The sequence below is a fragment of the Electrona antarctica genome, assembly GCF_951216825.1.
Source record: "Electrona antarctica genome assembly, chromosome: 19".
NCBI lineage: Eukaryota > Metazoa > Chordata > Actinopteri > Myctophiformes > Myctophidae > Electrona > Electrona antarctica.
The window spans coordinates 39914994-39936835 of NC_136800.1; the positions used below are offsets into that span (position 1 = coordinate 39914994).

The window sequence follows — 21842 nt, forward strand, 5'->3', positions numbered from 1 at the left end:
CTCCATAGTCCAGACCCAATGCCCGAGTCTCTAGAAGCAAAACAGAACAACGCCTTTCAACTATAGAGTGATGTCAGAGCTGTGAGACTGACCTTTCCTGAAGACTTGACTCCTCTGATGAGACAGAGAAACACGACCACCCATGAGATAGCGAGGCAGCCCAGGAGAGGTAGCCTCACCTCGCCAAAGTTACCGATGTCATCTGAGATGTTCAGCACATAGTTTCTGACGACGAGGGAGGGGGAGAGAGAGGGATTAATTAAAAGGGAAAACGAGAAACATTAAATACATACAGACATGTCAGTGTACAATGTCAAACTGTAAGAAGGCACTTTAGAGCAGAGGCTCTCAAACTATGGGTGGACTCGGGAGTCGGGACCCCAAGTGGGGTCACGGGAAGATGAAGTTGGGCTTGCAACTGAAAAAAGAAACATGCATCCTTCCCATTACGTCTGTCTTATTTGTTTTTAAAAAGTTTTCTTTCTTTCTTTCATTTTTTTTAAGGTTCTGGCAAAAGATCTAGAATATGCTTCCATTTCCAAATGTGTTCAGAAACACTTTTCTGTAACACAATATCAGCAGGAATCACTGCATTCTTCTCACTCCAATTCAAGGCTACCAATTCATGATTTATAATATTAAAATATGCTTTATTTCAATTTAAAAAAATCATGTGTAGCCTCGCCAAAAACCTACCCCCATAAAATGGGCTTGTGGTATAAAAACATTTGAGAATCCAGCCTGCCAGTCAATCTGGCTGTCGAGATACAGTAGGTCCCACCTGTAGGCTGGGGGATATATGGTCCCACCTGTAGGCTGGGGGATATATGGTCGACAGGGCGAGAGGCTAAAGCTAAGGGCTGGACACAAAATAGCCTTTATATTTCCAGTGGTTCGGAGGAAGAGTTCTCTTTGTTTTTCTGTTGCTGCTGCATGTTGAGAGCTGTCTGCTCTGTGTGTTTTGTGGTAGGCTACGACCAACAGCAGCCTGTTCAAATGACTTGATCATTAATAAAGCTGACTAACAATGGAGGAGTTGGTATTGAATCACTTGGGGCAAACGCTACAATAATAGAAGGAGAATTGTCCAGATATAGCCTGTATGCACGGCTGCAGCCCATATTTCAAGGCTGGAGTGTGGCACAGCGAACAGCAGCCATACCAAAACAATGGCTTACTTCAACAGACAGAGGGGAAAGAAACAAGTGGCCCTTTCTTCATGGTGTGCTGAGAGAACCACCCAGACCTCAGAACATACAAGCGTATGTGCATAATTGCATAATACTTGTTAATGCCAGCACTGTGTTTGAATAACCTATCATGTACACATGAAGGAAGTGTGAGTGTGTTTGCAGAACTACATAACGGTTATCCAAAGATTGAAGCCTAGGAGCCTCATATCTCCCTGAGGGGGAGGATTCCCCTATATGTAAATGTTTGTTTTCTAATGCAGGAGGATTTTATTCCAAGTTGTTACATTAAAACTGTTCGTCATGAGCATTTGTGGATATGCCAGTTGTCTTCTCAAGTCTTAACCCATTTTGGGGCGGGAACCCCTTTTGGTGTTAGCATTATGTTATGCTTTAGCTATTGAAAAATAGCAGATCTACAAGCTCATAGCGCGCCACTCGGTGGCGCGCTATGAGCTTGTAGGTCTGCTATTTTTGAAAAATCGAAGAACGACTGACATAGAAACATAGCTTTTTCAGAAAACTGTCAGGATGTAGAAGACATTTTTAGAATCTGATCTCAGGTCAACATTTTTGAGGGTTAATACTGATCTGATCTGAGCTCACACATATATAAAATATATCACATGAAGGGCTCTATTCAGGTTTCTATGGTGTGTGCCTATAAAAACAATCACTTTACTGCACTACTTCAACTGCAGAAAAAAAGGAGTCTGACTTTCTTTAAAAGTGAACTGCGAGAAATGCTAATCCTGGTTGTTGCTCAAAAATGAGTGTTTGAAAAATGAACCAAGAATGCACTAAGCAGTAGGCGTTCTGAAGCCCTTCTGCATGCTGATTAGCGCTTAGCCACGATTAGCCAAACAACCAACCATTCACCTCGTTTAATCCACATTGGTATTCACAAATCAATGACAAAATCACTAAAACGTTTCCATTCACAGTATGGAACTCTGGAACTGGAACTCTGGAACTTTTTTATACAGCGTGTAAACAGCGTTGTTTGATTGGAGCATGTTTTGTAGAGCCCTTTCACCATGTCCAGCTGCCCATTAGAGCATCTGAGCTTCAACATAATAAGTCAACGATGAGCATGGAATCAACACGTATTTAAGCCTGGAGTCCCTATTTCGGGCATGTCATTGCAGTCAAAGAAATTCCCCTCCAAAATTCAAAAGGTTTAAAAATTCTCCGCTTTACTCAACATATTGTTTTTAATGGGAGTAGCTAGCAATTCAGAGCTGGAGCCAGGCTACCGAAAATGGAGTGTTTTTAAAAAACATCACGAAGAAAAGCACATTTTTTGCGATCTGCGTGTGACAGTATGACAGTATGATATAGGGCCTGTGTGCATTTTATCAATGAAGCAATGAATCATGCATTGTTCTGAAACTTCAACCACAGCGTTTCTAACACATCTCTTTACCTCCAGTACTCTTCGCTGGGGCTGGTCCTCTTGGTCTTGTTGACCACTTCTGTGACGCCCGCCGCCACCACGCTGGAGGTAGCGTTGGCCAACTTGGCAATGGACTTGACCAGGCTGGTGTTGAGAGTCCCGCTGCTAGAGTCCATCACGCCCACACAGGCGGGCGTGTTCCAGGGGTTGCTGCAGTAGGTCCATGGCAGCAGGTTGGTCATGGACGTGAAGAAGTAGTAGAAGCTGATGCAAATGACCACGTTGTAGTAAATGCCGATGTATGTCGACACCACCATCATGCCGTAGCCCACACCTGGAGTCGAACAGAGATAGAGACGTTAGTAAGACAATATAATGGTCAAGATTATTAAATAGCCATGTCACAGCATCACAGGGAATACATTTTAAAACATGGGAAAAAAAATGGTTTTGATTTTTGTGATTTATTTTTACATTTTGTCTGTGGACGTCTTGGGCACAAAATGTAAAAAAAAAAATCAAAATCTTTTTTTCTCAATGTGTTAAGATTTAATTGGTGACATTAAAGGCAATAAATTGACTCGCACAAACATTGCGATTATACTATTACTGCCTCGGCTGCCAGTGAGGAGACACATAGTGCCTCCATCCTCTCATTCGACACCCCCGCTGACTTTTTTATTTTTATTTATTTCTTTAGCCTTGTAATAAGTGGGACAATCAACAGAGAGTGGGTCATTATTGAGAAATAAACCCTGCTTATTTCTCAATAATGGCCCGCTCCCCATTGATGATCCCTTGCATATAGTTCCTTTAATTTTACTCTGTGTCAATGTTCTGTTATTGTCTAAGCACTTTGTAACATTGTTAAGAAAAGTGCTGTTGACCATGTCATCACAGTACTGTACCATCTACAGTACTGTATTGTGGGATGGATATGGGACTGGGAGATTAGGAAAACACAAATTCAGTGAAATAGGCAAAACATGCAACCGTGACAGTTGTAGTAGGAGCTTTTTCATGTCCAACATGTGCAAAAGTGTTGCTTTCCATTGCACCTGGCAGCCACACAATGCATTACTAAGGCCTCAGAGCCGCGTTCAAGAGCACTTCAGCATTCTATGACCACAGGTGTCTATGATTACCAGCACCAACACAACGGTTGCACAGCAACAATTCAACTCAGAGTGAGAGAAGTGCTGTCACGTGACTGATGATGGAATGTGGACGTGACTGAGAACCAGGCAATGTTGGCAAGTTCAAAACATGGCTGAAGATGTCTTGAACCCTGCGAGGCGTGCCTGACAGAAGTGACGGCCAAGCGAGTGCCTGAGCAGAGTGGTCCGAAGCCCGCTTCTGCCGACTCAGCGCTGTCCAATTAGCGTAATTATGTGTACATTAAATTGGTTATGATCCGACATCGTCAAAGTGGTAACTGAAAGGGTGTCCTGTCATTGGATGCCAATGGTATCTGAAATGACACGAGTTGGGAGCAAGAACGCAATCATTTTATCTGTAGCTCAGAAGGTCAGCCAACGTTTTTCAAGATGGCAAATGGAGCAAAAAAGAGAACGCAACGATCAAATGAATCTGGAAAGTGTTTGGTTGGGTTAAAAAAAATGAATCTGCCAAAAAAAGATGGTGACAAAAGGTAGAAAAAGCCATGACATGAGTATCTGTTCATACAGTTGGAGGCCATCGATATTGTCCTTTTCTTTTTGCTGAGGTTTGCGTGATCTGCGCAAAAGGACAGTTAACCCATTTTGGGCGGGAACCCCTTTTGGTGTTTTAAACATTATGTTATAATTTAGCTATTGAAAAATAGCAGATCTACAAGCTCATAGCGCGCCACTCGGTGGCGCGCTATGAGCTTGTAGATCTGCTATTTTTGAAAAATCGTGAAAATATTTATTTCAGAAAACTTAATTTTGAGGTCAGGCCTAAATGGGTCAAATGATAAGGGACAATATCGGTGGCACCCAACTGTACCTCTATGTCAAGTCTGATCCGATGGCTTACACAGACAGCCCCCACTGGGGGTGGCAGTGGCTCAGCGGTAGAGTGGCCGGTAGAGCGGCCGCTTGGGAACTGCAACATTCCCAATTAGATCCCGGGCTCCCCCAGAGTTAGTGTTGAAGTGTCCTTGAGCAAGACTCTGAATTGTGCAGGTTGGTGCCTTGCATGGTTTCCGCCACAATCGGTGTATGAATATGTGGGTGAATGTAATGCACAACCTATGTAAAGCGCTTTGGATAAAGGAGCTATATAAATGCACCATTTACCAGTTATGTACAGCACATCTTAGCGAGCAGCTCCCAAATGTGGATAGTGGATAGTCCCAATGTATGGATGAATGGACCACTGTAAAGCGCTTTGAGTATGCACGTAGTGCATAGAAAACTCTCAAAACTAGTCTTTCACACACACACACACACACACACACACACACACACACACACACACACACACGCACACACACGCACACGCACACGCACACGCACACGCACACGCACACCCGGTATGAACGCATCGTGGGCGTCACAAGTGGATGCACTGACCTTTGAACATCGGGCTGATCTTCCAGACTCCTAGACAGCCCTGGCTGGCAAACTGACCGAAGGACAGTTCCAGGAAGAACAGGGGGATCCCACAGAACACCAGCATGATGAAGTATGGCAGCATGAAGGCACCTGGACAACGCACGCACCAAGACAAGCAAGTCAGTCACATTTCCAGGGACACACGGTTACATCATTAGTGTTAGTGCCATGTCCCCCAAAACCACTGGTTCTCAAACCTTTTCATTTCAAGGACCCCCAGTTAGGGCCACGGGACTCCCAGAACTCTGAGAGTGTACACATTGAACCAAATTGTACACTCTCAGTCTGAGAGTTACCAGTTTAGCTGTGGACTCCCTGCAACCCCCTCAAGGACCCCTGGGGGTCCCAGACCCCACTTTGAGAACCACACTGGCCCATACCAGCTGTAGGACAGCGGTTCTCAAAGTTGGGTGTGGGGACACCCAGGGGTCCTTGGGGGGGTTCCAGGCGTTCCCCAGTTACTATAGCATCACAATTATTTCCATATTTTATACATTGTCAGGTTGGCTATTATAGCAGACATCATAAACAAGCTCACAGCGAGTCACAGTTTTCAAATCTTGAAAGCGGCGATGGCTCAGGGGTAGAGTGGCTGGATGGAAACCGCAAGGTTGCCAGTTCGAACCCGGGCTCCCCCAGAGTTACTGTCGAAGTGTCCTTGAGCAAGACTCTGAACCCCTAATTGCTCCTGATGTGCTGGTTGGTACCTTGCATGGTTTCCGCTGCCATCGGTGTATGAATGTGCGTGTGAATGGGTGAATGTAATGCACAATCTCTGTAAAGCGCCTTGGATAAAGGCGCTATATAAATGCACCATTTACCATTTACCAAAAATGGTGAATCATTCTGAAACAGTGGTTAAAAACCCCGCTAAAATGTACCCAGTACAACTAATTCTCAGACCAGAACATCACAACCTGCTGATAAAAAGACAAACAAGAGCATACGTACACCTTCTACGGGGGCTTCTGTGACCGCTAAACATACAAGACTAACCCAAATATTTGCAGTGAAAACATGTGAACATAAGAGGGACTGATGCCAAGGAAAGGACTTGGAATATTGGCACGGTTAAGAGGTTACTTGACCGAATTAAACTATACAGACTTTAAATGGTGCTGGTGGATCTCCAAACACAGGACAATCTGGGGTGTTGGACCAGTAAGGGTCTGCATTTACTTTCAGAATTAAATACATAAAGAACGTTTAGTAGTCAATCTAACTCTACAGCTGTCCTTTAAACCAGACACAAATCTAATTGCTTTTGGCAGGGAAGTATCACAGAAAATAACCGTATAGTATAGTGATACCTTGGTCTTACAATTCCTTTACATGTTTCAAAATGTAACATACTGAAAAAGTATAAATTATGAAGTAGCATAATGTAATTCGTCTCTGTCGGGTGGAAACCATTATGTCCAAAACTGTTACTTCTCAGGATTCAAATTCAAAATGAGCAAAAGTAGATTGTTAGATTGTTAGATGTGACAACTACAAAACCAGGGTTTCGAGCCCTAAAAGTAATGGCATAGCAAAGTGTGCCACAACTTTCACAGGAACAGCAAATTGTTAATACGTTATCACCCAAGAGGAGTCAATGAAGGCAGAGCATTGAGAAAGGAGCCCAAATGTTGTTGAAGGTTTCAGGTTGTCTCCTAACATTAAACAGGATCAGGTTGTCTCCTAACATTAAACAGGATCAGGTTGTCTCCTAACATTAAACAGGATCAGGTTGTCTCCTAACATTAAACAGGATCAGGTTGTCTCCTAACATTAAACAGGATCAGGTTGTCTCCTAACATTAAACAGGATCAGGTTGTCTCCTAACATTAAACAGGATCTTGTTGAAGGTTTCAGGTTGTCTCCTAACATTAAACAGGATCTTCTGAAGGTTTCAGGTTGTCTCCTAACATTAAACAGGATCAGGTTGTCTCCTAACATTAAACAGGATCAGGTTGTCTCCTAACATTAAACAGGATCAGGTTGTCTCCTAACATTAAACAGGATCAGGTTGTCTCCTAACATTAAACAGGATCAGGTTGTCTCCTAACATTAAACAGGATCAGGTTGTCTCCTAACATTAAACAGGATCAGGTTGTCTCCTAACATTAAACAGGATCAGGTTGTCTCCTAACATTAAACAGGATCAGGTTGTCTCCTAACATTAAACAGGATCAGGTTGTCTCCTAACATTAAACAGGATCAGGTTGTCTCCTAACATTAAACAGGATCAGGTTGTCTCCTAACATTAAACAGGATCAGGTTGTCTCCTAACATTAAACAGGATCAGGTTGTCTCCTAACATTAAACAGGATCAGGTTGTCTCCTAACATTAAACAGGATCAGGTTGTCTCCTAACATTAAACAGGATCTGGTTGTCTCCTAACATTAAACAGGATCAGGTTGTCTCCTAACATTAAACAGGATCAGGTTGTCTCCTAACATTAAACAGGATCAGGTTGTCTCCTAACATTAAACAGGATCAGGTTGTCTCCTAACATTAAACAGGATCAGGTTGTCTCCTAACATTAAACAGGATCAGGTTGTCTCCTAACATTAAACAGGATCTGGTTGTCTCCTAACATTAAACAGGATCAGGTTGTCTCCTAACATTAAACAGGATCAGGTTGTCTCCTAACATTAAACAGGATCAGGTTGTCTCCTAACATTAAACAGGATCTGGTTGTCTCCTAACATTAAACAGGATCAGGTTGTCTCCTAACATTAAACAGGATCAGGTTGTCTCCTAACATTAAACAGGATCTTCTCAGGAGTACAATAAGAAGAAAGTCCAACCAATGTTTATTGTGACGGGGAATTTTCTGATTTCCAATTTACAAGGATAGTTTTTCTCCCAGCTGTGCTGGCGAGAAAATAAAATATCTCTAGTTCTAAATTGAATACATCTCCCAATATCCAAATCCCGGGGTCAAAAGGAACAACGTACCTCCTCCATTTCTGTAGCAGAGGTAGGGAAACCTCCAGACGTTTCCCAGGCCCACGGCGTAGCCCACGCTGGTCAGGACAAACTCGATCTGGTTCCCCCAGTTCCCTCTCCGCGTGTTCTCGTCTGTCTTCGCGGGCTCACCTGGAACAGCTCCATTCTACAGCGAGAGAAGAGAGAGAGAGAGAGAAAGAGAAAGAGTGGGTGAGCATATCTGAGATTTAAACACGAGACAGACAGACGTCGGCGAGGAACATACCGTGTATGGCAAAAGTTAAAGGAGACTAGCCATTTATTTTCTTTTGTTTAATGCTGATGACAATATATTATGTTTGAACCACTGTTGGTGGCGAAAAAAAACGAAAACAAAAAAGATTATATAGAGCACAATGGCTTTAAGCAGGTAGGTTGGGTTAAAACGTCGTCCTGGTCAAGGTGGAAGCCACAGACTGACGACATTCTGCAGACTTATTTTCAACATCATCTACTACAGATGTAAACAAAATATATATAATCGTCAAGCAAATCTAAATGAGTGATTCAGCAATTCACCCGCCGTGCGCGGTCGGACCTGAGGAGCTTCTTTTTATTCCCAATGATCAATATGGATATATGATCAATGGATATATGATCAATGGATATATGATCGACATTTTACGGTAAGAAAACAGCTAGTCCGGAATTCACCTTCAAAATAGTACTGATGTTGTAGAGAAAAGTCTAAAGCCCAAGTCATCATATTATGCTGAACATTTTCGTTGTATTGTAAAGTATAAAACAGGCTTTAAACAAACACGCACGCACGCACGCACGCACGCACGCACGCACGCACGCACGCACAGCACTGTATGTGAGTTAGTGGTCATGCCACTATGGCATGTTATCTGTGGCATGAGGTAAGTGCACTGGAGCAGACAGGATGCAAAGTGAAATCAGCGCCTTGGGAACAGCTGATAAGCATTTGGTCTTGTCGTCCTGATTTCAAGTTTCTCCTCTCGTCTCCTGCACCGTTCCACTTGCTCCCTCCCTCCCTCGCTCCCTACCTCCCTCCATCCATCCATCACTCCATCTGCCAGAGTCAGATGGTCCGTCTCTCCTGATTCTCTAGAACCTCAGCTGTGTCCGTCTGCCCTTGTGAACTTTTTTACTCAAGGGAAATCATTTTGACTTGAAAAGTTACCTATGGAAGTGGTTCTCAAACTTTTTTTAATTTCAAGGACCTCTTATGCATTAGGCCACAGAAAGCCCATCAATCTGAATGTGCAAACGTAACCAAATGGACCCATAAGGGACTAGGGCCCTATTATTTACCAGTGCCTTAGCCGTTGGCACTACCCTACCCGTCGCCCTTGAATTACTGGCAGGGCAGCTTGCACTGTCCCTACATTCATTATGCCGACTCCGTTATTTGCACCTGGGGTGTGTTGTTACGCTTTCCCTAAAATTGCTATCTTGCCCACACACCTTTGGGAAAGGCCATAGGGGCATTCTAACACCACACGCTATGCCAAATTTGTTTGGTAGAGCGCGCAATGAACATGTCCGGAGTTGGGCTACAGCACAACATTCAGAGGTCTCCTTCTCTCCTACTTCTCCACAAATCTCTGTGATTCTAATTTTCCTATAATCAGCAGAAGTGAGTGTCAATTGTGTTGATATAAGATGATCTATGTCTATTCAAAGAAGATCCATCTTGGGCCTTTTCCCAAAGGTGTGTAGACAAGATAGCAATTTTAGGGAAAGCGTAACAACATTCCCACAGCCACACCTCCAGGCGTAAATAACAGAGTCTGACCTACAGTACATTTGACTGAAAACACAGAATACAGAGATATTATGTTATAATTGTGACCATTACAACAGAGAACTGTCATTATATACACCGAAAGTAACATGTTTTGTTGTAGATTGATTGTTAACGATTTGTCTGTGCTTCAAAAAATCCACGAAACAGTCCTTCAAAGAATGTAGAGCAACGGTTTGTGTTTCTAACAAAGCTAAGCTGACAGATACTGGACTAATGAAGCCATAATGTGGGGGGTGCTAATTACTCGACAACCTAGACGTTATTGTGCAGTCAAGTTCACACTGCAGCAAGAAAGTGTGATTTATATATTTTGATTACAAGTTGTTGGAGTGACTCCAGGCCCACTGGACACATGGCAAGCAGTCTGTGAAAACTCACTACATATGCAGGGAGGCACGCACACACACACACACACACACACACACACACACACACACACACACACACACACACACACACACACACACACACACACACACACACACACACACACACACACACACACACACACACACACACACACACACACACACACACACACACACACACACACACACACACACACACACACACACACACACACACACACACACACACACACACACACACACACACACACACACACACACACACACACACACACACACACGCAGAGGGCCATTTCTCCCAGCACAACAGACTGCGTCTGTCAAAGGAACCAGACGTCGAGTCCTATTCAGCGGAGAAATATATCAACAACAAACGCAGCCAACAACTGAAAAACAATCATATTTTCGCCCTGCTGCGATGCAGTTTGTCTTTGGTTCAGGCTGTGACAAAAGAAAAACAAAATGACTAAAATGGATGAGAAAACACAGACAAACAGCTGGCAAGTTGTTCCACAAGACATTATCATCGCTGTTGGGCAGAAAGCTCTTATCTCCAATTCTCTGTATTTCAAAAAAGTTTTAAATAAATCCTGTTCCTGCATACAATACATAGCAACAGGTTCTGGCTTTGTTGCTATATAAATAGCAACGTCTTAAACGACACGGATGCATTCCCGGTTTCAAAAGGTATAACAACGTAGGCTTTCCCGGTTAAGTACCGAAAATAGCCGATCTGCTATTTTGGAAAGAAATGTGAAAGTGAAAGAGGTTAAGTCTGTCTCTGAGTTTTATACATATTTAACCAATGAAAAGCATTAACAAGAGCTTGTGACTCAATGCCTACATTGGATCCATTGGCACACAGATCATTTTTGAGTGGTGCAACCACTCCTACGTATCTGGAGTTTTGTGCCCCTGGCTGTGTCCCTGTGTCCCTGGCTGTGTCCCTGTATCCCTGTGTCCCTGGCTGTGTCTCTGTGTCCCTGGCTGTGTCCCTGTGTCCCTGTATCCCTGTGTCCCTGGCTGTGTCTCTGTGTCCCTGACTGTGTCCCTGTGTCCCTGGCTGTGTCCCTGTGTCCCTGTATCCCTGTGTCCCTGGCTGTGTCTCTGTGTCCCTGGCTGTGTCCCTGTGTCCCTGGGTCCGAGCACGAAAATAGCGTTTGGTTGGTTTTCAACACCAAGTATCACTGTTGTGCAGCCTAACACACACACAGCGACACACATATTAACTGTATATATTTTACAACGCTTTTGGTCATACAAGGCTTCTGCCCGACAGTGACAATGATATAATGTTTATCTCTGGTCCTGGCTGTGGCCAACTGTCAGCAGAAGAAAACTAAACTAAACTAAACTAAACAAAACACAACATGCTTGAGCTGTCTTGGTGTTGGGACAGGTGGGACCGACAAGACGAAGGACAAGAGCAAACACAGGTGTTGTTGATAAAGAAATGCTCAGAGTGACCCCATCGGTCGTGTGTGTGTGTGTGTGTGTGTGTGTGTGTGTGTGTGTGTGCGTGCGTGCGTGCGTGCGCGCCCTCGCACTGAACCCACTGTCACAGTGGGTGATGGTGACACACAATGTCACCATCTGGAGTTGTCTTTGGAAGGACAATGTTTATCAGTGTGTGAGTGTGTGTGTGTGTGTGTGTGTGTGTGTGTGTGTGTGTGTGTGTGTGTGTGTGTGTGTGTGTGTGTGTGTGTGTGTCGTGTACATATTCTTGTTGCACCCATTGCTACAGTACTTCGTTATATCACATCTGGCCTCGCCAACAGCAACCAAGTGTGTGGCTCTTCCAGTCACACACACATTACGCGCACGCACGCACGCACACGCACGCACACGCACACACACACACACACACACACACACACACACACACACACACAGCGCCGTGCACGCACACACACAGCCCACCTGTGAGTCTTAACAGAGCAGCAGTGTACTGTAGAGAGTCACACGCTGGGAATAACAATGAACACTCCACTACTTCCTCACTGCAACTCACCCAGACGCTCCCCAGAACACTCCACTACTTCCTCACTGCAACTCACCCAGACGTTCCCCAGACACACACACACACACACACACACACTCCACTACTTCCTCACTGCAACTCACCCAGACGTTCCCCAGACACACACACGCACACACAGACACACACACACACACTCCACTACTTCCTCACTGCAACTCACCCAGACGTTCCCCAGACACACACACGCACACACACACACACTCCACTACTTCCTCACTGCAACTCACCCAGACGTTCCCCAGACACACACACGCACACACACACACACACACACTCCACTACTTCCTCACTGCAACTCACCCAGACGTTCCCCAGACACACACACGCACACACACACACACACACTCCACTACTTCCTCACTGCAACTCACCCAGACGTTCCCCAGACACACACACGCACACACACACACACTCCACTACTTCCTCACTGCAACTCACCCAGACGTTCCAGACACTCCACTACTTCCTCACTGCAACTCACCCAGACGTTCCCCAGACACACTCCACTACTTCCTCACTGCAACTCACCCAGACGTTCCCCAGACACACTCCACTACTTCCTCACTGCAACTCACCCAGACGTTCCCCAGACACTCCACTACTTCCTCACTGCAACTCACCCAGACGTTCCCCAGACACTCCACTACTTCCTCACTGCAACTCACCCAGACGTTCCCCAGACACTCCACTACTTCCTCACTGCAACTCACCCAGACGGTCCCCAGACACACACACACACACACACACACTCCACTACTTCCTCACTGCAACTCACCCAGACGTTCCCCAGACACACACACGCTGGGTACAATGTACTGAACACTCCACTACTTCCTCACTGCAACTCACCCAGACGGTCCCCAGACACACACACACACACACACACACTCCACTACTTCCTCACTGCAACTCACCCAGACGTTCCCCAGACACACACACGCTGGGTACAATGTACTGAACACTCCACTACTTCCTCACTGCAACTCACCCAGACGGTCCCCAGACACACACACACACACACACACACTCCACTACTTCCTCACTGCAACTCACCCAGACGGTCCCCAGACACACACACACACACACACACACACACACTCCACTACTTCCTCACTGCAACTCACCCAGACGTTCCCCAGACACACACACGCTGGGTACAATGTACTGAACACTCCACTACTTCCTCACTGCAACTCACCCAGACGGTCCCCAGACACACACACACACACACACACACTCCACTACTTCCTCACTGCAACTCACCCAGACGTTCCCCAGACACACACACACACGCTGTGTACAATGCACTGTGTACGTGTTGACAACACAAAACAAACAAGGATAGTGAGTGAGTGAGTGAGTGAGTGAGTGAGTGAGTGAGTGGGTGGGTGGGTGAGTGAGTGAGTGAGTGGGTGAGTGAGTGAGTGAGTGAGTGAGTGAGTGAGTGGGTGAGTGGGTGAGTGAGTGAGTGAGTGAGTGAGTGAGTGAGTGAGTGGGTGGGTGGGTGAGTGAGTGGGTGAGTGAGTGAGTGAGTGGGTGGGTGGGTGGGTGGGTGAGTGAGTGAGTGAGTGGGTGAGTGAGTGAGTGAGTGGGTGGGTGGGTGAGTGAGTGAGTGAGTGAGTGAGTGAGTGAGTGAGTGGGTGGGTGGGTGAGTGAGTGAGTGAGTGAGTGGGTGGGTGGGTGAGTGGGTGGGTGGGTGAGTGAGTGGGTGAGTGAGTGGGTGGGTGGGTGGGTGGGTGAGTGAGTGAGTGGGTGGGTGAGTGAGTGAGTGAGTGAGTGAGTGGGTGGGTGGGTGGGTGAGTGAGTGAGTGAGTGAGTGAGTGGGTGGGTGAGTGAGTGGGTGGGTGGGTGAGTGAGTGGGTGGGTGAGTGAGTGAGTGGGTGGGTGAGTGAGTGGGTGGGTGAGTGAGTGAGTGAGTGAGTGAGTGGGTGGGTGAGTGAGTGAGTGGGTGGGTGGGTGAGTGAGTGAGTGGGTGAGTGAGTCGATTCATAGCCGATTCATAGTCCAGTTTTCAGTGAAGAGGTGACCACTCACCACTCAACACATCTCTCTGTTTTTACTAACCACCGTTTTGGTGGTCAACTCTTCACCGAAAGGACGGCCTTAAGGAACAAGTGTTGCAATTATGCCTCGTTTTCGTCAGAGGAAGCCAAATATACCTTCAAAGTCTGCTCCCAAACAGCCTGCTAGTGATGATGCATTTCCTCTACTAGAAATCAAAATCACAAATAGCTTTCTTTCTAATTATAAATTATGGAACGAACAATCCAAAAGTAAATAAGAAATCACACCCGTGTGAAGTGAGGGGCTCTAATATATTAAAGTCTAACTCATGCTGATTAGGTGATGTAATGGTGATATAAAACAAACGGTGCAAACTCAAACATTAAACGCCATTAACAATAAAGAGACAATATGACGTAAACGACACATTATGACGTAAATGTTCCCTTTATTGTCAATGCGTTTACTAAACAAACTTTGAACTAAAGACAAACATTAAACCTGTGTATAGGAGGGGCTAGCACCCCTCAAAAATACACACATACACTCAAAACAAGTGTATATTGTGTACAAGCTCATAAGATTGGCGCAAATTATGATAGAAATGACCGATCGGTCGGCCTATATAGGGCATGCCTCCAGATCTTTCTCCGTCTCTCTCCCTCACTCCCTCCCTGTCTGGATCTTCCCTAATCTCTACCGCCTCCTTGCCCAGGTGTTCCAGCCTTGTGTTGCACTCCCAAAAATCCCCCTGGCCAGCGACTGAACACAGACTTCCGTCTCTAGTTTCCATCGATGTGTTGGAAAGACGGACCATCTGCGCTTTATGTAAGATCACACATGGCCTCATCTCTCTCTCTCCATTATGTCTCTGTGTTGTAGCTTCTGCCTTCTCACTGTGTCCCAGCAGCAGTGACTTCAGGCAATGTCTCCCATGAGTTAACGTGGATTACAGACGTACACACGTACATATGTACATATGAGTTCTGTGTCAGGCATGCCCAAATATGGAGTGTTGTGATGTCAGAATAGGTCAGCTCCATATATGGAGCCTGCTGGGCAGGGGCCCTGTCCAGAGCCCGGGAAGAGGCAAAAAGGAGGCACTGGAGCAGCTCAGACAATTTAGGCCCTTAGTTTAATAACAGGGTGCAAGTAAGAAGTGACAACGTTTCGATGTTTCAGTTACATCTTCGTCAGCTCATAGCCCGAGGGGGCAGAGGCCTTTTGTGGCGGTTCTGGAAAACCGTGGGTCTGACCGACTCGACACCGGGCACTGCACTCCCTGTGGGGGTGTGGAACACGTGGGTCTGACCGACTCGACACCGGGCACTGCACTCCCTGTGGGGGTGTGGAACCCCCTGTGGGGGTGTGAGACACGTGTGTTTGAAGTCAGTGCCTACAGACAGACAGAGACGTGGTGCATTAATTGATAGAAAAAAACATCACACTCCTGTGAAGTGAGGGGCACTCTTATCATCATACATCATCACATACCGGCCAGTCACTTTTTGCCGTCCTCACATTTCTGTCCTCACTTTTTAAGTCCTCGGCCAATCAAATCATCGCTATGGGGTACACACTGACACACAAAGCTGGGCATAGGAGGGGCTCAACAACAGCCCAGGAGGAATATTATTTTGGATAATCCCAGCCAGACTACAAAACAAGGCCCTGAGCATGAACATGCCAATGTTTAACCTGCAAATTTCATTTGGGACTAAAGTCTGAAATAGTTTGTGTTTATAATCAATTCTTTAGAAACTCCAAACCTGAAAAATAAAATAAAAACTTTTACAGTAAACACACTCATGCACACACGGATGGTAGTTGCATGACTTCATGTAATCTGTAGGGATAAGATTCTCCTCTCTCCTTCCCACGATTGTTACGGGAAGGGGCAGTACACACACAGAGGAGAGCCCATGCAGGGAATACATGCACACACCTAATACATGATAAATACTGTACATGACACACGCACAGACGCACAGGACCCATTATTTTGAGCAAATCAAGCATATATCTTAAATCGTCTATAATGGTCTAATGGTGCCTATTGTAGTTAGTTGTGCTTCATCTTACATTTAAATAATGAATCATTTCTCATTATCATTACGATGATTTGCTGGGATCATTTTGGTGCACCCTCGTGAATGTCATGCCAGAGCGGTGGCATCCATCCACCGCTCTGAATATTCTATTCAATCTATTGATTGAATAGAATATATGAAAACTTTGAAAACAGCAAGTACAAGTTCACAAGCTATGCTATAACTGGATAACGCAAAAGTGATCACAGGCAAGGTGTTACGTGACTCGTGAGGTGGGATGTGGGCCTTGTTTAGGCAAACAATATCATGGTTCACACCAGCTAAAGGAAAGGTGAACCTGATGCTGCAGTGTCCCTGTACCATCCTCGTTTTAACAACTTTTAACTGTACGTAATGTATATGTATAGGACCGTTTTTGAGTGGTGTAAACCACTCCTACAACTGGCTTTGTTAGTCTGTGCAGAAAAAATGAGCATGGTTGCTATGTTAACCCTGTTCACCCGGGTGTGATTTCATTACGTCAGACATGATTTCATTACGTCAGACCTTACACCACTCAGTTCACACGGGTGTGATTTTTATTGATACAACGAAGAATCCAAAAGGGCATAAATGGTTAAAGTCAAGGCCTGACACCTGAATGACACTGTCACACAACGTAAGTCACATTTATATGGACATAATGTGAAAGTTCTTTCCTATCACTCAAGAGGACAAATCCAAGAATGGAAGACTAGAAGACACGATCCACACATCCAATTACCCGTCTCACCGGGTTTTGTAACAAGCCCATAAAAATGGATGATAGTAGTTAAGTATACAGTACGATTCACATTAAAATATGGGTCATGGGTTTCTGGAGGCATGCCTTCCCATAATGCCTCATCAGCTATACCTTTGGATCGCCTCAAAGAGCAAGGGTGGTTTTGTGTTTGTTTAATGAATCTGAAAAGAGGATGGAGGGGGAGAGAGAGGACGACAGACAAGACACAGACTGAGAGATAGACAAAGGCGAATACAACGGTATAGTAATAGCATCAAACCAGGTTGACTAAACCAGTGCTTCTCAAACTTTATAGTGCCAAGGCAAGGATCCCCAGCAAACAAAATCTTATTTAATACAAAATTAAACAAAAAAAGCAGATGTATAAACTCGCAGCATCGCATGAAGTGACGCACTGTGAGCTTGTATATCTGCTCTTTTTGAGAGAGAGAATCAGTCACATTCGAGGGACTGGGCAGCATTGTACACAAACAATACATTTTTGTCATTGTATAGATTTTCTGGAGCTGTTTGATAAATGTAGGATTTCTATTGATGCCCAATGGGAGCTTATACATTCCTGCGTTTGCTCTCAGCACCATTGCTCACTCATCTCCTCTACTCTACTCCCCTGCAGCAAAAAGAAAGTACTTCAGCAAGCCTGAATAACCACTTACCGTCCTATGTACCAAAGATAATTGGCAGAACTGTCCTCCGCATGCACAGATGTATGTGTGCACACAGACGCACATGCACGCGCGCACACACACACACAAAACCGCTTTGACAGACAGCAGTGTTAACCTCTCAAGCTCCTCTGCTGACAGCAGTCGCCCGGTCAGTGAGGTGTAACACACACACACACACACACACACACACACACACACACACACACACACACACACACACACACACACACACACACACACACACACACACACACACACACACACACACACACACACACACACACACACACACACACACACACACACACACACACACACACACAGCTTATGGCAGCAGATGTTGGCGAGTTCTGAGTTGCCTGCCAAACAGCATTTTGGACAGTGAACTGGGTTGCATCCAAACAAGCCTCTCTTTCTTTCTTTCTTTCTTTCTTTCCTTCTTTCCTTCTTTCTTTCCTTCTTTCTTTCTTTTGGACTGACTGTACACATAAACGAACAAGTTATGGTATATAATACAGACATAATTAAGCAATATTACACGAGACGGTGTTCTTTAACGTCATGAATGCAACCGTAGGTAGGAAGTATCGCAGAAGTGCATTCATGACGTTAAAGAACACCCTCTCGTGAAATATTGCAATTATACAACAGTTACCCTTAAAACTAAGAGAATCGCTGAAAAATAATATTTTTTCAATGACAGATGTAGCCACTACGCCCACAAATGTCCCAAGAAACTAGCTAGCCTAGTCTGCTGCGCTCTGAGAGAAAAGCACGGCTGAGTTGTTTGTTTTGATTAGGCGTTGAAATAATGTGGTTTAAGCACGACTAGAAAGCTGTTTCAACCAATCACATTGCTTCCTCAAAACGACCCGTTGTATAATTAATGATAGTTATCTTTGAAAATAAAGCAAACACTAAAGCAAGTTAACTGATAATGAAAAACAAAAACACTTTTGAGTGAGATCTGTTTCAGACAGCTCTTTAAATAAGGTCTTCTTGAGTTCCCCAGAACTGATGTTTAACTAGAGCAGAGAGATGCTTCAGAGCAGCGTCTTTGATTCAAGTTGACAATATGCGCATCTGCGACCCACAAACAAGCTCCACGTTCTGTCGGCCTCACTCAGCCGAACACCATGTACTGGCAATGACTCTATAGTCTCTGCGGAGACTATAGTGCGCAGTGGTGGGCAGCATCAGTAACCCTCTAACCACCTGAGCACACCACCCACATCATGTCTGGATGTTTGGCTTCTTTGCCAAGTCCATTCCTATACCCCCACAAAAAAAGTTAGATTATGGAGATTAAATCTCCACATTCTAACTTTTTTCGTGAATTAATGCCGTGCGTGATCATACTGCAGTGCGTGATCATACTGCAGTGCGTGATCATACTGCAGTGCGTGATCATACTGCAGTGCGTGATCATACTGCAGCGTCAGACACAAAAGCATCAAAAGTAGCAGATCAGTAGCACTTGTGTTAATGTAACTCTGAGGGCGGGCGTCCATTTGGGTGAAATCGGTGTGCTCTATGCGTGAGGATCTTTACTGCAGCAGTATAGGAGCATGTGACATTATGTTATCAGCTACATGAGTGGCAAGAGAAGAAGAAAGGATGGAGCCAGGAGCCATGGAATGGATGGACAGAAGAGAAGCTGGGCTGGATGGAGCCAGGAGCGATGGAATGGATGGAGCCAGGAGCGATGGAATGGATGGAGCCAGGAGCGATGGAATGGATGGACAGAAGAGAAGCTGGGCTGGATGGAGCCAGGAGCGATGGAATGGATGGAGCCAGGAGCGATGGAATGGATGGACAGAAGAGAAGCTGGGCTGGATGGAGCCAGGAGCGATGGAATGGATGGAGCCAGGAGCGATGGAATGGATGGACAGAAGAGAAGGAGCCAGGAGCGATGGAATGGATGGACAGAAGAGATGGAGCCAGGAGCGATGGAATGGATGGACAGAAGAGAAGCTGGGCTGGATGGAGCCAGGAGCGATGGAATGGATGGACAGAAGAGAAAAAAGAACATGTCTTTTCATCGGACATCTGTTCAAACACTGAAAAGCCAAGGGTCAGGAGGAAAGAGGAGAGAGAGAGAGAGAGAGAGAGAGAGAGAGAGAGAGAGAGAGAGAGAGAGAGAGAGTGAGTGTGCATGCACATGTTTGTGGTGCACACACGTGCATGTCTCTCACTCTAACCTGTCAGAAAGCGGTGGTATCAGTAAAGGTGAAACATGTTCTTTCTGTACGGTGAAGTGTAACGGCCGCTGTCAGGCAGAAACCTCTTATCTCCAAGTTTCACGTGTTTATGTTTCTTCATAAATGAATGCCCTACGACGTGATGATCGTGATCATACTAGAGCATCACACTAAAGTATCAAAAGTACCAGATCTACAAGCTCAAAGTACCAGATCTACAAGCTCAAAGTACCAGATCTACAAGCTCAAAGTACCAGATCTACAAGCTCTACAAGAGAGAGAGAGAGAGAGAGAGATGCAATACCTCTGGGAATGCCAGATGCTTAAAAAAAAAGTTTCAACTAGAAAAAGTGCCCCTCGGGGCACAGGTCTCCACCAGGGCAGGTCAGGTTGTGGCCTCCTGGTGGCACTATAATAAGCCAATGTGAAAAGGGTGCCATTTCTTCTTACGCCTTGGATGGCAATTGGATGATTTGAGGCATTTTATTCCAAAAATGTGTTTTGAAAAAATCCAACTGTTGGTGGCGCTATAACAGGCCAATGTGAAAAGGGTGGTATATATTCCTCAGCCTAGTAGGAACGTCTGTGAAATATTTCACCTAAATTGCACGCTGCGTTCATGATTTGATGCTTTTTGTTCAAAACGGGCCAATCCTGCAAATTTTGAAAGCCAATGTTAGCCAATCAGGATGGAATATGAAATATCGGACAGATCTGTCTAGAGCACATAGAGATAATGTGTAACGATTTTTGGACAAAATATTGAGGAGTAATATAAAAAAATGTGTTTTACAAAAGTCGGCCTCCTGGTGGCGCTATAACAGGCCGTTCTGGAAGATTTGGGGCAGAGGTTCATCGTTGGCATCTAGAGAGTGTGTGTGCAAAGTTTGGCATCGACTGGGTTAACGGTGCCGGAGATTAGCTGTACACAGACGGACAGACGGACACACGGACGGAGTGCAAAACATACTCTCTCCCCATGCCTTTGGCCTGGTGGAGACAAGGGTTATCCACCAGGATCAGATGATCCTGGTGGATCTGCTGACCAATTGGGCGGGGTATTTAAGCTCACCTAGACCAGGGGTTCTCAACCCATGGGTCGCGACCCCTCGGGGGGGTCGCCAAATTATTTTAGGGGGTCCCCAAATTAAAAAAAAAAAAAAAAAAAGGATTTTTTTTTTAATTTTATTTTTCACGATTTTTCAAAAATAGCAGACCTACAAGCTCGTAGCGCGCCACTCGGTGGCGCGCTATGAGCTTGTAGATCTGCTATTTTTCAATAGCTAAATTATAACATAATGCTTAAAACACCAAAAGGGGTTCCCGCCCAAAATGGGTTAAGGTTATTGTAGCAGTCAATTTATATTGGGGGTCGGGAGGGGGCGGGGCGGGGGTCCCGAGACATTGCCAAAGCATTTCCGGGGGTCCCCGGCCAAAAAGGTTGAGAACCCCTGACCTAGACTGCATGCTTCTTCCTGCCTTCCTTCTGCATAATGGTTCCTGGTTGTTGTTATGTGACCGCCACCCCAGCACCACCGGTGGGCTCTGTTATTTCTGTTCCCCATGGGGGGTTGTTTTGCTCCCACCGCCACCCCAGCACCACCGGTGGGCTCTGTTATTTCTGTTCCCCATGGGGGGTTGTTATATGTATATCTATCTCCTTGCTCTTAATATTTAATGATGGTGTTTAATTTAATTAAATTAAAAAATGTAGAGCCGAACGCCAAGATAAAATATTATATGCACACATGTATTCTCATTCTATAATAAATATTGGTTAAATCTATT

The 21842-nt window shown here is 45.2% G+C and overlaps 1 protein-coding gene across 3 annotated transcripts in view; it reads right to left on the minus strand.

Moving 5' to 3' along the window:
* Nucleotides 1–21842, minus strand: part of slc6a9 (solute carrier family 6 member 9) — a 112318-nt gene that overhangs the window by 14102 nt on the left and 76374 nt on the right. For all 3 annotated transcript variants that reach the window (XM_079529683.1, XM_079529681.1, XM_079529682.1), the window contains 4 exons: nucleotides 8134–8290; nucleotides 5145–5276; nucleotides 2617–2920; nucleotides 93–225 (listed from right to left, as the gene is read on the minus strand). In XM_079529683.1, the coding sequence (XP_079385809.1) occupies nucleotides 93–225; nucleotides 2617–2920; nucleotides 5145–5276; nucleotides 8134–8290 (726 nt within the window). The remainder of the gene's footprint in view (nucleotides 1–92; nucleotides 226–2616; nucleotides 2921–5144; nucleotides 5277–8133; nucleotides 8291–21842) is intronic.